The sequence below is a fragment of the Typopeltis vanoorti genome, chromosome 14 (genome assembly GCF_054136105.1).
Source record: "Typopeltis vanoorti isolate ZY-2024b chromosome 14, IOZ_Tvanoo_1.0, whole genome shotgun sequence".
NCBI classification, from domain to species: domain Eukaryota; kingdom Metazoa; phylum Arthropoda; class Arachnida; order Uropygi; family Thelyphonidae; genus Typopeltis; species Typopeltis vanoorti.
In genome coordinates this window covers 112,179,765-112,195,779 of record NC_143562.1, presented here as the reverse complement: position 1 = coordinate 112,195,779, position 16,015 = coordinate 112,179,765, and the positions used below count along the sequence as shown (strand labels likewise).

General features: G+C 36.0%; 1 protein-coding gene across 1 annotated transcript; it reads right to left on the bottom strand.

The window, feature by feature from the left end:
• Window positions 1-364: 364 nt before the first annotated feature.
• On the bottom strand, window positions 365-15,055 carry LOC150099840 (myophilin-like). The gene is made up of 4 exons (XM_090403823.1): window positions 14,885-15,055; window positions 6,567-6,676; window positions 3,390-3,597; window positions 365-699 (listed from the first exon to the last, which is right to left on the bottom strand). Exons 1-4 carry the CDS (start codon window positions 14,927-14,929, stop codon window positions 520-522), a joined length of 543 nt encoding a protein of 180 aa, XP_090259949.1. The 5' UTR covers window positions 14,930-15,055; the 3' UTR covers window positions 365-519.
• Window positions 15,056-16,015: the final 960 nt, after the last annotated feature.

The following is a 16,015-nucleotide window of genomic DNA, read 5'->3' as shown; positions in this document are numbered from 1 at the left end:
ATAAGTGAATGAGTACGAAAACCTTAAAGAACAAAAAAAAAGCAAAACTTATTAACCTTTTAATGTCGATAACGTCGACTTGCAAGCGAAAACGTTTTTGCACTTTGTTAATGATGCTCACCTAACGAAGTGTCATCAAATTAAACCCAATTCCTATTAACATATTTAAAATCTAAATATGTTAATAGGAATTGGATTTAATTTGTTTTAAGTGTTTCGATCTTGTTTAGTTTTGCATCGTGACTTCATTATGCAGCTTTGCTTCCATTTCGCAACCGTTTTGAAAATATTCATTTGTTCCCCGGTAACACAGAAAGTTTATTTCAGCCCGTATCATAATATGAACATGAAATCATGCATCATATACATTTTGTTTTGTATTTTAATTAAAACAACATTCGTGCAATGTTATTTGGAAAATATATAGATGGGCAATTCAGAGAATAGGAATATCACAGAGACACAGGTTACAGTCTCACTCGCCTGAGCATCTTATATACAATTTTCCATTCTGCCATGTTAATAGCGTTTTTTTGGAGGAGGATTGTTCAACATGTGCTTTACATTATCCAAGCTGACGTGAGCTACGTAGATATCATCTCCAAGAGGCATCCCACCGCGACGTCTTCCACACTTGCTTACAGGTTCATAGGGTTCTTTTCCAAGCTTCGGTCCTTTGTAGGAAGAATCTTTCTCGACCTGCAAAATAATAATGTGCAGTATTGCAGTTTCAGATATGGAGACTGAATACATCGATAGTATTCAAATTTTCACATCAGTAGTCTTTGAAGAAAAGAATTAAAGAATTTGAAGCAGAATATCATTTCAAGGAAGAATAATAAATATCCATCATAGTTCATAATATAGAGACTAACAGCTTATGTTACTCTTATTCTTTCCATAAATCCGTTTGCGATCTACAATCTTAGATGAGTCAGTTTCTGCATATTGACGTTTTGTGTGATTCTGATCAAGGTAACGGTATGCCAACGGTTCAAAGCTTCGTAAGGAATAGATCATGTTAGAAAGTTTCAAGATGAAACAAACAAAATTTTACACACACACACACACACTTCAGAAACTTATTGTAAAGTTCTGATGATTTCAGATGGTAAGAGCTGTCAGATTAGCAGAGTTGACCATCTCATTTCTTTTATTTTCTTTTTTATTTCCATAAGTTTTGAAGTGCGCTTAAAAAACCAAGCGAGGCACGACACTTGACAGCCTCCTTATAGTCATCAACATCAACTTCCTGACATGCCCTCAAAGAGTGTACAGGATATGATAGTACTACATGAAAAATTTACATCATTACTAACTTCCTATCTACAATTTTCCTCCAAATCACTCTGTTACCTGTCAAGACTCCAACAATATCAGATCTTATATTTCTATCTTATAAGGCACTTTTTACCATATCAATCCACCTATAGCTTGGTCATCCACTAGGTCTTTTTCCTACCAACCTGGCAGAGAACACTTGTTTTATTAATCCTTCCTCTCCCATTCTGCTTAAGCGACTATACCACCCGAGATGCTCTGCTAACGCATTCCTGGATGCTGACAATGTCATGTTCTTTCCAAATATCCTCGTTTATAATATGATATTTCCATTTATGCCATCTGTTCATGCCCCTAATCTTTCTCAGGACTCTCATATCTGCAGTCTCTAGTCTTTGGTCAAGTGTTTTACTTCTGACCCAGCTCTCAGATCCATAAATTAAAATCGGCTTGAACACTGTCTTGTATACAACTCACTTAGTGTTTTGAGGAATTTCTCTCTCTCTTATTCCATAGAAATTTATTCAGTTGACGTACTACCATACCAGCTTTGTTGATTCTGTTGTTATTTCCATATTTAATTACCATCTTCACAAAAACTTCTGCCTAAGTAGATGAAATTACTTGTGTTCTATAGATTCTCCATCCCCAATGCAGTTAATATTTTCAATGCTTCTGCCTATTTTCATTGTCTTTGTCTTGTTATTGCTGACTTTCATACCATATATATTACAACAGTTATTCAATTTAGTCAGGGAATCTTGCAGACTTGTAGTGGATTTATTTAGAAGTATAACATCGTCCGCATAAAGTAAAGAGCTGACATTAACATCTCCAATTTTGATATCAGGTTTAATACCACTTTCATTCATAATGTGTTCCATATAGATAATGAATAACAGAGGGGATAATGTACATCTTTGTCTGATACTAGATTTAACATTAAACCATCTTACCGTAATTCCTTCAATTATAACTACTTATTTACAACACAAATAAAGACTAAGTATTGCTTGATATAATGCCCCATTAACACCATATAACTGTAGCGTATTGAATAATTTCTCTCTTGGCACCTTGTCATATGCCTTTTCCAGATCTACAAAACCTAAATACAGATCTCGGTTATATTCCCATGATTTCTTAACTATTTGTCGTAAAGTGAAAATCTGATCCTGACAGCCTCTATTTGGCCTGAATCCAGCTTGTTCTGCACCAAGTTGTTCTTCAATAATCCTTCTCAACCGTTTCTCAAGTATACTTGCATAAATCTTACCAGGAACACTCAGTAGAGAAGTACCTCTGTAATTCTCACATACAGTTTTATTTCCCTTTTTTACCTCCATACTTGAGCATTTCTGGTCGAATGTCATCTACTCCTGCTGCCTTACCACATTTCAGGCTTTTGATGGCTTTTTCTGCTTCAAGTATGGATATATATTCCTCACTGCATGCCTCTTGAGTGTTTCTTACCACTGTGCTGTCATCACTGTTTGTTTCATTTAGCAATTTTTCGAAGTAATTACTCCATGCTTCGAGGATGTCTTTTTCTCCCGTTTTCATTTCACCTTTATCATCTCTAATTCCTTTTACAGCACTCTTTCTTCCAGCTCTCAGCTTCTTCAACAACTTCCAGAATATCTTGCCACCTTCTTGATATTTATTTTCTATGTTCTTACCAAATCTTTCCACGACTTTTGTTTAGCTAGTTTTACACAGTGTTTAGCTTTCTTAGATTTGTCTTTGTATTCTCTAAGAGCACAAGCTGACTTATTTGCTATGAACGTTTGATATGCTTTCTTCTTTTCTCTCACTGCCTCTTTAACTTCCTGTATCCACCATGGAGTTCTGATTTTTCTATCCTTACAGACAACTTCACCACATGCCTTTCTGGCTGAATCAATCAGTCTTTTTTTCAGGGCTTGCCACTGAATCTCCAAGGTTTGGTTCCTGTTCTCAAACTAATTTTTTATTCAATAATGTTTGTGTGTGTTTTGGTCTACAGTTCACATATGAGAGCTGCTTAACTTTATTTGCTCCTTATAGTCACGAAATATAAATTAAAAAACAATACGAACAACAACAACAACAACAGAATACAAACTTACCTGACTTCCTAACACGAACATACACCGTGTCACTTTGGGAAGATTTCCCATGAGTAAGAGGTCGTCCGGCTGGAAAAGAACTTCTTTAGGAACACCATAATCTTCACATGCCTTCAGAAATTTCATGATGTTTTGACGTTTGTGTTTCAGATTATTTCCTGAAGTGATTTCACCACTTATTGAACCTGGCTTGATCACATTCATCAACCTAAAATCGAATGATTCAGATTTTGTATTTGACAAATGAATAAATATAACATTTAGATCAAATATATTTGAGTATATGAGATTTACTTGTATCTTGCATTTAGAAAGCTCTGTCCTGAAGAAACTAAGCAAAGATTAAAATAATTCCGCTCTACGGGTTACTTGAGGTACACAATGAAAAGTGCAGAGATTTTCAAAGGTAGTACAAGATCATCTAACGAAGTACAATAAAATATTCTCATCAAACTGTGGTATTTGACCAGTAGTAGCTAGAAATAAGGTGAGTGTGAGCAGTATTCTAATAATTTATTTTCCACATTTTCCCATTATATTTATGACGTTCAATAAACACAAGTTTTGTCTATTAATAAATCAATATTTACATTTTTAATGCGTTTTATTACTTTTTTTTATTACGTTTTACTACTATAAGTATAATAAAAATGTGAAGGTTATCTCTTAGGAAATGATTCTGTAAAAAGTGTATATTTGAGACGATATTTCTTCCAATAAAAAACCGTTAATTTAAAGTGTCAAAATGGTGCTTGAGGATCGTCGTGCAAATTGTTGTATTGTTGATCTTAAGATAACTGAATTGTATTTATTTCATGAATTACGGGTTGAATATTCGAATGGCATTCATTCAGCTAGCAAGAAAACTAGTCCATGTGCAACTCATTACTAAAGAGCATGAAAAATCCTTACCTTCAAACTATCGTCCAATCTCTCTCTCTACCACTTCAGTCCTCTCTCAATTAATGGAAAGGACAATCGACATCCAATTCCTAGGCTGCCTCGAAGGTACTGAACTAATCAACAACCCTTAGTATGGATTCTGTCAGTTCCGATCAAATGGGGGATCTGCTCACCTATGCCACCTACTTTTGGATAAATACTATAGAAACGTTTGGAAAAACCCAAGTGGGTTTCTCCAATTGTCTCACGATATTTCGTGTTAATATCTCACTTGATGTCTGCAAAACTTTCGATCGGGTCTTCAACATGAGTCTATTAAGTAAACTCCCGTGGTTTGTCCCAGCATTAGTTGCATAGTTGGAAGACAGAGAACAGTCCACCATCACGTGCAATATGTGTCCAGTAAGAAAAATGACATCCAATTGCAGATGTGACGGGACAGACCAAACGATGGGAGTTTACTTAATAAGACCCTGTCAAAAGCCTTGCAGACATCAAGTGAGACATTAACATGAAATATCGTGAGACAGTTGGAGAAACCCACTTATCCAGCTGTAGGTGACATAGGTGAGCAGATCCCCAGTTGATCGGCACTGGCAGAATCCATATTGAGGGTTGTTTATTAGGTGAGTATCTTCGAGGTAGCCTAAAGTTCCTTAAAAATACTCGGCTAAATACAGGAGAAAGCACACAGATTGATTACTGACTCATTTCTGACAATTTCATCCTGACAGCTTTCTCACTGGCGTTTAGTGCTGCATGCATCGTCTATAAATATTTTCATGGTAAATGTTCATCAGAACTATCCTCAATAACCTCCCTCTAAGAAATCCATTGAAACGCATGCAGCTGCCACAACATCCCTTCATAGTCCATCTCCACACTCATAGAATAAGCTTCTCTTCCAAGGAATACAATGCACAGGTCTTCAAATCCAAAGCGAACAAGTTCCTCCTTTCCCAGTTCCCTTCCTATACACGGTAGTAACGTACTATAGGTTAGCCAACAATCTCTAGTTTATGGATCTAACAACAAAAACTATTCTTATTCTTCCTTAAACTATTCTAGTAAGCGATGAAAGTTATAGTATGAGGATTAACATGTCTGTATCATTGTGGATGTCCTGGCAAAGACACTTCGTAGGTATGTTATTACTGGGATGACTGAACTATTCTGCTGGTTGATCTGTAAGGTGAAAAACCCAAATTCTTGATATCTGCTGTAGGGCTGGATGAACAGTTTTTAGTTAAGGAGTAGACCGTGTATTTTAGTTTACCGTAGTTCTCCCCCCTCCCTTATCCACGGGTTCGCTATCTGTAGTTTCAGTTAACCGCGGTCCGAAAATATTAAATAGAAAATTCCAGAAATAAACAAAATTATAATTACGTCGACAAAGTGGATATTAAAGATCCAACATTATTTCAAAGCCAAATGTTTGTCGAAACTATGAAAGTTTCGTAATTAACCGGAGAACTTACGAGAATACAATCCCTGAGTTGACTTAAGTAGCTAAGGCAACTCGGGGATGCCGAGGATTGTATTCTCGTAAGTTCTCTGGTCAACTTACGAAACTTTCATAGTTTCGACAAACATTCACTTTGAAATAATGTTGGATCTAATATCCACTTTGCGATGTAATTTTACATCACTGAAATGAAGCCTTATGGCTCATTTCATATCGGTTATTAGATCGACTGTCGAAGTATCGCAGTGCTTGTATTCAAGTAGCCCTTATTTTACTTAATAATGGTCCCAATCCTCAAAGCGTAAGAGTAGTGATGCTGGTAATTCGGATATGCCAAAGAGAAGCCGTAAAGTGCTTATTTAAGTGAAAAGGGGAAGTTCTCGACTTCATAAGGAAAAAAAAAAAATCGAGGTTGTTAAGATTCCATTCACATGCCGATAACTTTTATTGCAGTATGTTTTTATAATTTTTCTATTTTATTATTGTAATTATTGTTGTTAATGTCTTACTGTGCCTAATTTATAAATTAAACTTTATCATAGGTATGTGTGTATAGGAAAAAAAAAAACATAAGGGTTCGGTATTATCCGCGGTTTCAGGTATCCGTGGGGTGTCTTGGAACGCATCCCCGCGGATAAGGAAGGACTACTGTACTTGGTCCTACGATATTATTCACATTAACAAAAATTCAAGTTGTAGTTTGAAGCAAGCAGATTTTTGCACCTTTGTCAGTTCTAAAGTTTGAGAATTTTTGGCTGCTTTTTTATTGGATGAGAAGGGATGTGCGGAATTTTATATGAGAAACTTACCTGCAAAGCATCACTCCGTCTCTGATGTACTGCTCGTAGTCAAAGGAGCTAACTTCTCCGAGGGCGTTCCATATCCACACCAAAATCTGACTTTCTTTAGTATTGTCCCTCTGCAAGAGACAATGAAAAGAGAACAAGATTAAAACGTAATTGGTTGTTCGAGTTATAAAAAAAATCAAATTAAAAAGATATTGTCTTTGATAAACAAGTTGACGAATGAATAACGATCAAACCTTTTTTTTCTGATACCCACAACATATTCATGCTGGCTCCTGAATTTGATAATTGAATAGAGCGAATTAAAGTGAGTTTAATTTCACTCTTAGCATGAATCTAAATCTCAATCTGAAAAACGAGGAACTTGAAACGTCCAGTGCAAATAAATTTAATGAAGCATCACCGAAAAAAATGCACTTGCCTGTTCTTCATTTATTGTCAGTTTATTTAGAGTACAGTACAGTCTTGAAAAATGTCCTGAAAGAGAAAAAGTGTATCTGGGACTAAAAAAAAAAAAAAACTTAAAGAAATCGGAAAGCAACAACATCATAAGAGAAACACGACATTTTACGCCTTCACTAATCCGGAATAAAAGTGATGGAACTTGTCTCCAAGTAACAAGAATAAACAAATAGTTTATATTACATTGTTATATTATTACATTTCATGATATTCATGAGCCTATGGTAATTTAGGATTCGATTTAAGACGTTTACGTTCACTATGTGTGTGTGTGTGTCTAATCTCGATAAATTTATTTTCAAAAGGTCAAAACTAAACGGCAGCAAAAGTGTCTAAAGTCTGCGAAGTCGTAAGGCAAATGTGACACACACACACACACGGGAGGATTATGGAAGATTCTGATAAGCACCTATAACAAAAATAACAAAAACTATGTTAAAGCAACTAACATAAAACTACATGGAAGAACATACGAGTAGCAGAATTAGCAAGGTAACTTATATTCTTATGTCCTAGTATGTTCTTTCTTGTGGTTTTATAGTTCCTTGAATATCATTTTTTGTTGTAGTGTTTTTGTTCTATATATATATATATATATATATGTAGAAAGTTTTTTACCTTGGGTATATATTATGTTAAAGATACCAAGCAATTTTATAAGCTAGGTTTTAATCATTTTTTCCAAGTAAGCAAACAGACAAGTAAGTCAAGTTTGCGGCTGCACGTAGTGCAACACTAGGCAACCCGTTGTAAAGGTGGAGTAAGCTAGTTGCCTAGTGTTGCACTACGTGCAGCCGCAAACTTGACTTACTTGTCTGTTTGGTTTACTTGGGAAAAAGGATTAAAAACCTAGCTTATGAAATTGCTTGGTATCTTTAATATATATATATATATATATATATTCCAATCCACAGGATTCTATGAACATTTAAGGGCTTAACAACTGAACGTTTTATAGCCGGTTTGAATAAGAAGGTGGCAGAGAGAGAGAGAGAGAGAGAGAGAGAGAGAGAGAGAGAGAGAGAGAGAGAGAGAGAGAGAGAGAGAGAGAGAGAGAGAGAGAGAGAAATAGTTTAATGCAGTCGACTTTTTCCTATCACCAATCAAAGTTGAGAATGCACGCAATCAGCAATACTCTTTCCACATAAGTTCCGACGTTAAAGTCTGTAATTGCTTAGGCGGTAAAACTGCGTTGTTCTTCTCCACAACTCACAGGAAAAACAAACACAGTTGCAGAGAACCAGTGCAATGAATTCCTGTGATTTAATGTCGAAGGACTTGAGAATGCATTGAGAAACCGTGCTGTAAAAGACTCGAAATAGATTTGGATTGGTCAATTTACAAGATAATTTAAGAAAGAAGGTGCTTTTAGGAGAAAAATTTGCCATTAAAGTATCTCATAGAAGTAGGGGAGGAGGTGGTTGAGTTTCTCAAGAGACTTTCACTTCCCGTTTTTCATTAAATAACGTAGAAATTATGAAAATACTCTTATACAAATGATTTTGCAAAGTTGAACATGCAATAAAAATCATTTCATAATTTTAATTAAAATCATTTTAATTTTTAAATAAAGAAATTCTGGTTGGCAGTACTGAGTCCTCGCCCTCACTCATTTAGTCTCCGAAATAATTTAAACTTGTTACTATCCTACATGCGAGATGTACTTTTTAGCAAGGTCACATAAAATTACGATAAAAGTACACTTTACAGAATATTATAACTTAGTTTCACGATTCTCAGTTTTTTACATCTGAAATATTAAAATATCTAATAATCCAGGCCTAAAATTTATGAAAGCAACAGTAGCAGCTAATCAATATTTCGCAGGTTTCGAAAAAAAAAAAAAAACGACTCAAGACAAAAACTCTCCCGAGGAAGGTAATGGCTTCCTCGGCAGTTATTTCATTCTTGCGGGCTTGGTATACTGACAAAAGGGGATCCAAAAAGAGGAAGAATTAATGGGATTCCCGTGAATCCAGTCTCAAGAGAGTCTTTATGCCGTGAGCTCATTTTAATTTCCATAAATACGAATGCATGTTCATAATACAGTTTTATGGATTTTTCCTCTTTAAAAAGTGCTAAACGTTTTGTATGGTTTTCTTCGGCTAACAGTATCTGTTAGTCTCACTGTTTCTTTCTGTTTATCTGTCCGCAACTCGAGAATGAATTAATCAGTTTTGTTGAAACTGAATGAAAATTGGGGAGTAGTTTTTTCCCGAGAAAGGTCAATAGTAGCAACCACTTTACAAACACCATACGAAGGGGGAGGTTTGGAAAGTTCTGATAAACACCTAGAACAAAAAATAATTAATTTTATGTCTTCTTATATATCCTAAACAAAAAAAAAACATGGACTCAAAACAAAACTCTCCCAAGGAAGGTAATGGCTTAAAAACATTGGTTAAAAACAAATTATTACAAGTCGATGAAACATGGGGGTTTAAAGGGTTTTAAGATGTTCTTTCTTGTAGTTATATCAGTTGCTTTAATGTCATTTTTTTCTAGGTTTATCAGATCCCTTTCCCCCGCATGCCTCTTTTCATTGCGTTCGTGACGCACGTAACTATGCGAATGACCAAGGAAGGAGTTATCCTTCTGCCTCATTAATCTCTCTCTCTCTCTCTCTCTCTCTCTCTCTCTCTCTATCTATCTATCTATCTATCTATCTTTCTTGGAATCCGTTTCTCTTAGCTTAAATTTGTAGATCTTTGAAGGACGTTTCAGGCACCTTGGAACACACATATCTGACCTGCCCTGCAAACAAAGTGATAATCACCTATGCCCTGAATACCGCCTCTAGCACCTGTAACTACACACACAGCCAAGAAGACTACTGGAATTTAGTCCACACAGAAGAAAACAGACACAGAACATGCAATTTCATCTTCATCTGCGCTAGGACGTCATCTACAGCTTTTACCTAAAACAGACAAGAAGTAACCAGCACCCATCCATCACTGAAACTTCACAAACCCTCATGCACATCCTTCGTCGGAAACTAAAAAGCAGGCTTCTATTGGAACTTGAGCACTTCAAAGAAACAAGAACTGTCGCGAAATTCCTAGAGGAGTGGAATCCAACTGGTACCCTCTTCTGGATTGACGACGACAATGTGCTTCATCTGAATGATAACTCAGACTGAAACTGAACTGTTAATTTTGAATATTCATTTATATCTCTATTGTACACCCGAAAGGAAAATGTTTTTCTTTCTCTGTAAATATATACTTATAATATGTAAATAGTCATTGTTGCCTATCGTGTAATGTTTATTTTAACAAGTTAAATAAAAAAAAAAAATATCTTTCTTGGAATGTTAATTGGTGTTGTAAATGCAATATGCCGCTAATAATCTTGCATTGTTTCTTTAAATAACAGTTGTAGGTATCTTAATATCGCTTGCGGTGTTGCACTGCACGTGCACGTGAATCTTATTGGATTATCCGTAACTGGAGGTGAACCTATTTGACGTCCTGGATGTTTAAAACTATTACAGCAGTCTGAAATGAGTTGGAAATCATCTCTCGTGAGTTTCGTTTCCTCCCCTTAATTCATCTCCTGCCACGTGGCTGCACATTTGCAAGCGTTCACTCTTGAGCGCTCGGTCGTGCTGCAGCAGCAGCATTCAGTCTCTTTGTAAGCTTTTCACCCAATAAATGATCACACACATTGCTCTCTTGTTCTCGATCATCAAGCGGACCCTTTTTGACAACACTTTTATCGCACATCTGCGGTGGAAAGATCTGGAGAAACTCATTTAGCAATCGAATTTCATACCATTTGTTGTTTATTTATTTATTCGTGTGGGGTTCCTCCCTTTCCTCGACCGTCCCTTAGGAGTTGAGCCCTCCTAATGAGGGATTAAATATGCATTTTATGACTGTAGATCTCTGTGTGTGTGTGCAGGGGCCGGTTTGCCTGTTATGAGAGACGAAAAACCCCAGTTTCAGGGTGAAAAAGCCGTCTATCTCCGTATGAGACCGCTAACTCACCTTTAGTCGAAAGAGACCAGATCGAGACAGTTCTTCACGTCATGGATGGGAATCGAACCCAGGTCTTTCCGACCAAAGGGCTCATCTATACTGTCTGAACTACGGAGGCTTTACCATTTGTAAACAAGACTGTTGACTTCAGCGCAAATTAAACGTAATCTGGCTTATTTATGATAAAAAGAATCTTCATATTTTACAGCTACCGACGGTGAATGGAACTTTCCAGAAGAAAAAAAAAACGATTTCTTCTTAAATTAATTAATTAAAGTTGCTCCAGTAAAATATTGTATTTTATCGAGCTGAAAATATGTGTGAATTTAGTTCATGAACAGTATTATAATATATTGTATTCAAGATATTTTCGCCAGGATGACAGCTTGCGATCAATAATCAGTGGGAAAGAGAAAGTAAGAATAACGAATGGCCTGGTAGTGGATTTACCATAAAAAAAAAGCCGGAGAAATATCACGTGACCAGTAAGAAAGAATAATATCGTTTCTACGTGACAGCTTAGAAGTGACGCCCAAACGTTTTGAACGTGGACATCACACAGGCGATCGAAGGTAGCAGGGCGGCGTAGTATAGTTATTAATATATATTGCTGCTCTTTAGAATTACATCGAGGTCGCTAAGGCCTCCAAGTGAGCGTATTGCTTATTAAAGGCTTGTGTTCTTCATCTGTCTGTTTTGCACTGAGAGTAACACAAGTTTCCTGGAGAAAAACCTTACCATTCGGTTAAAAGACTTGGACAGGCTAACCGAATGCTAGTTGTGATGCGAGTTTATCGATTTAATAGTTATCTAGTTTCTTCTTTGATAAATATAAGAAGGAACGATAGTTCAATAAAACCATAAAGAAAAATCATAGATTTTTATTCCATGGTTCTGGTGACGTAGAATCAGAAAGGTGAAATAAGTGTGTGTGAAATATCTTTTCAAGATCATGAAGTACACGACTTCACACATGCTCACTGGGGAATAATAGACTTAAGTTTTAATTATTTATTTTTTAAATAGCATTACACGAAAAGCAAAATTACTAAGTATATTATGGCTCGTTCTTTTCAGCTTGCATTCACATACTATGTTCTCATGAAATTCCATAAATGAATATGGGAACCAATGGCCACGTGTCTAATTTGGCCGATCTATCGATCACGGAATTGTTCATTTTGTTTTACGGTCATAGTTTGGATACCCTATTATGCTGGTGGTACATGAGCAGATATGTAAGTGTTCGCAAAGAAACATTACACGAGAGACAGATGACAAATCATTTCTGTAGAATTCCACTTGTTAGAAGATGCATGGTTCATTCTCTCACTCAGTTGGTTATCAACACATCTTCATCACATGATTAAAGAAAAATTATGGTGAATACTATTTTCCACTCTTCCACTTGGATTGTCATAAATTCATAAATGTAAGCCTCTAGGATTATTGACTGCATCGCGAGCAAAACTGTGCCTTGTCAGTGATCAAAATACAATGATGCAAGCCTGGTGCACATTAAATCAAAGACAAAACTTCAATCGACTACCAGTATGTCTACATGTTCAACACGGCTGTATCTACATCGATATGGATATAGTGCTAACGGTACTAAAGTACTGTAGGCTGACATGCTATTATAGGTGGGATACACATAAAATATGCTTAACATTATTGAACAACTTCGACGTGGAAATTAAAGCTATAAGTATTGATTCAAATCAAACTGCATAGGATGGTTATGGTTATTATAGTAATCTTCTGTGTTTGTTAATTGAGCATATTCTCTGGCCGTTTTCCCATTAGCGGAAAGAAAATCCCGAGCTTCCGAGAGGGAAAATACTGTTAAGTTTTCAGAGACCATCTAATGAAAAGCCTTTATAAAGGTTTTTCAACTTCTGTTCGGTCCCGAAGACCCGACTCGAACCATCTCTTTTTCAAATAAAGGATATCGTCAGTATCAAGTGAGGTCTTATCCCGGTAACAGAACACTAAATTCCTCCTGTTATTATTTAAACCACCGGATTTTATTCAACTTCCGTGCATTATTACGTAATTCGAAGCAGATTTTAATGTCTAAATATCCTTCTTTTCTATTAAATCCACGTCAAAATAAGCAGGCACTGATACTTTTATTATTTCAAGATAAAATATTTTATCTTGAAATAATAAGGATAAAAAATAAATGATAAAATATTTTATTTTCATTTGCATTATTACTAGGTCATTAAATATTAATTCAACTTTCATTATGAGCAATAATTTAAGATTTGATAAAAGCAAACAAAATGCGTTTTGTGGATCGCTGATTAAATATTTTAAAACCAACTTCTAAAACATGCAATGAACAAGTTTTTGTTAGCTCGAGCGAGCGACGTAAACTTGAACTTCCAAGGTGTATAATCAAAAAGTCATCACCGTAAGATTGATGGAAATAGCCTTAAGATATTTAAAAAAAATTTGGGTTTTCAAACACAATGATTTATCATTTATTATTGTGAATCATCCACGACATAAGTGGCTGATGAAAGAGTGCTTACCCCTGGTTTCTTTGCGCTGAAGTCACTTTTGCACAGTATGAATTAAACATTTGGGTTCATTCGCTGTGAAAAAAAAGTGACCCGCAGATACATTATCGCAGAATGCCATTGTTGAACAGTCAGACTGCAACTTATGACAACTAAAGGTTGTCAATGCACAGTTCACGCGGTAAGTGGAGCTTAACCTTTTCGTTTCACACCTCCTTTGTTTTCTAAAAGTCATCTTTCGTTACATAGATATATTTATTATTATAAAACACGTATGATTTATTTTATTGGTTATTTAAACAAGCTAGCTTAGTACTCATTTTAACTGCATTTGTATATTCGGAACAAATTTGTATATATTTGTTCCGAAATATATCAAACATGATATATTTCGGAACAAATTCCTACAAGTTGTCGGACATCTGCATGCATAAAGTGCTAAATAAACGAAACACAGTATCCTAGTAAATTATCTAATTTTTAATGACGAAGGCGTTGTATGCCTATTTTGGTAAATTCCTGTGTTTACTACTTTGGGTCATTTTGGCTCTCCATATTAAACAAAGTTAATGAAGTGTATTCCTTTCAAGTTTATTACGGTCGAAACACCTGCACACAACAAGCTGAAGTTGATGTGTGTGTATGCTAATCGGAGGTTTCTCCGGTATATTTCTTATTCTGCGGAATGAAAAAAAAATCATTCAGACCTTAAAGGGGGGAAAAGCAGGATACTGAGATTTGTTCTTCAGCGATGACATAAAGAATAAACGCAAAACAGGATTCCTCAATAAACTGCATTCCCACCACTTACTCCACAAAATGTAAATCGCAGTTGCAATGAGAAGCAGGTTAGAAAGAGAATTCTTCGAAACAACACACACACACACGCAGTAATAAAACATTACTTTCTGCTTGAGCGATTGAAATGCGACTTACAAGTACAGAATGAGCAACAAGGAAGTAAATTCCTTGTTGCTCTAAAATAGCAAAAATGTATAGAACTTAATGGCATTCACGTATAAATCATTGTTGGTGTCAGTATTCATTATCATATAACCTCATAAGCTGTTATATTCGATATCATTTTAATTGAATTTTTCCTATTTCGTATTAGATACCTTAGGATTATCAGTCACTTTTCTTTCATGGATTTCGTTTCGAAATTATAAGTCTATTTTATTTTCTTCTCATTAAATAATACATTTATACACAGACAAACACACGCACGCACATATTAAAAAGTATTCCTTGTTTACGTGCTGCTAGTCGTAGACTATTATTAGCTTGCTCTCGGTCTCACCTTGTCGAAGGGGCGATGTTATTCGAGAAATTAAGTGCATGCACATACCTCGTGTGGGAGTGGTTCATGGGCAGTCTTCGTCTTGCTGTCCATGTCTCACCGGCCGTTCTCTACGTGTGTTCCAGTTCGTCCAAAGTGCGTAGTCGTTATCTGCTGGTGTAATCCGTCAGGTCATGTGATCACGAGTGTTGCGTGTTTCATCCCTGTAGCTGAGAGCAGACGGCTTAATTTAGCTCCTGCATCAGCACTGAATCAGCGTTGGTCGGGCTTCAACAGTGCAGGCGGAAATGTATCAGTGACGTCCTGGAGGGATGTTAAAACACCAGGGAACACGGAAGACGTATCAACAAAGTGGTAGAATGAAGAGCACATAGAGGTTAAATCGGGACTGACGATCCGCTCTTTCTTACGAACAGCTGATACTATATTTTATTTATTCATTTTTTTTTTTTGATTAGCAGCACATAATTTACATTTTGATTGCTTGAACATATTTATTTTCCGTTTTTAGATTGAATTAATCACCAAAGTCATTCAGTACAAAAGAATTAGTTACAAACATACGAACTCCTTCGCTTTCACATCTTCGTGTGAAATGGTTCGAGTTGTTTAAAGGATTAAGTTTGTAACATTACGAAGGGAGTTTGTTTATGCTGGAATGCGGAACGAGTTCGCTAAACGTTGTGTATGATGTGTGGGAGTGACCCGAACGAAAGCCATTTCGAACGATCACATGACGCAGTATCTATTTATAAAGCTTGTCCTACTTAGAGCTGCTAATAATTTCTTCTGTTCCTCACTACGAAGGACATTAAAGAACTACAGGTATTCTCACACACACACACATAAGTGTGTGTGTGTGTGTGTGTGTGTCTGTGTGTGTGTGTGAGAGAGAGAGAGAGAGAAACGTTGATACATAAATATTTCGGTAAAATATCTTGGGAAGAACATCATCAGTATAAATTTGGTTTTCTCAAAATGAAATATTTATTGTAGAAAGCACTTCCGATGCAAATAATTCCGAGGCATCTCAAGGTTAAAGTGGAGCAGAGTCTGTCTTTACAGACCTGTTCGTTTACCTGTGATTCCTCAAGAAAATGTACTTTTATTCTTTTCTTTATTCGGGCTTTTTTTCTCCAAAGAAAGAGTGAGCATACACGAATCCCACTGAATATATGT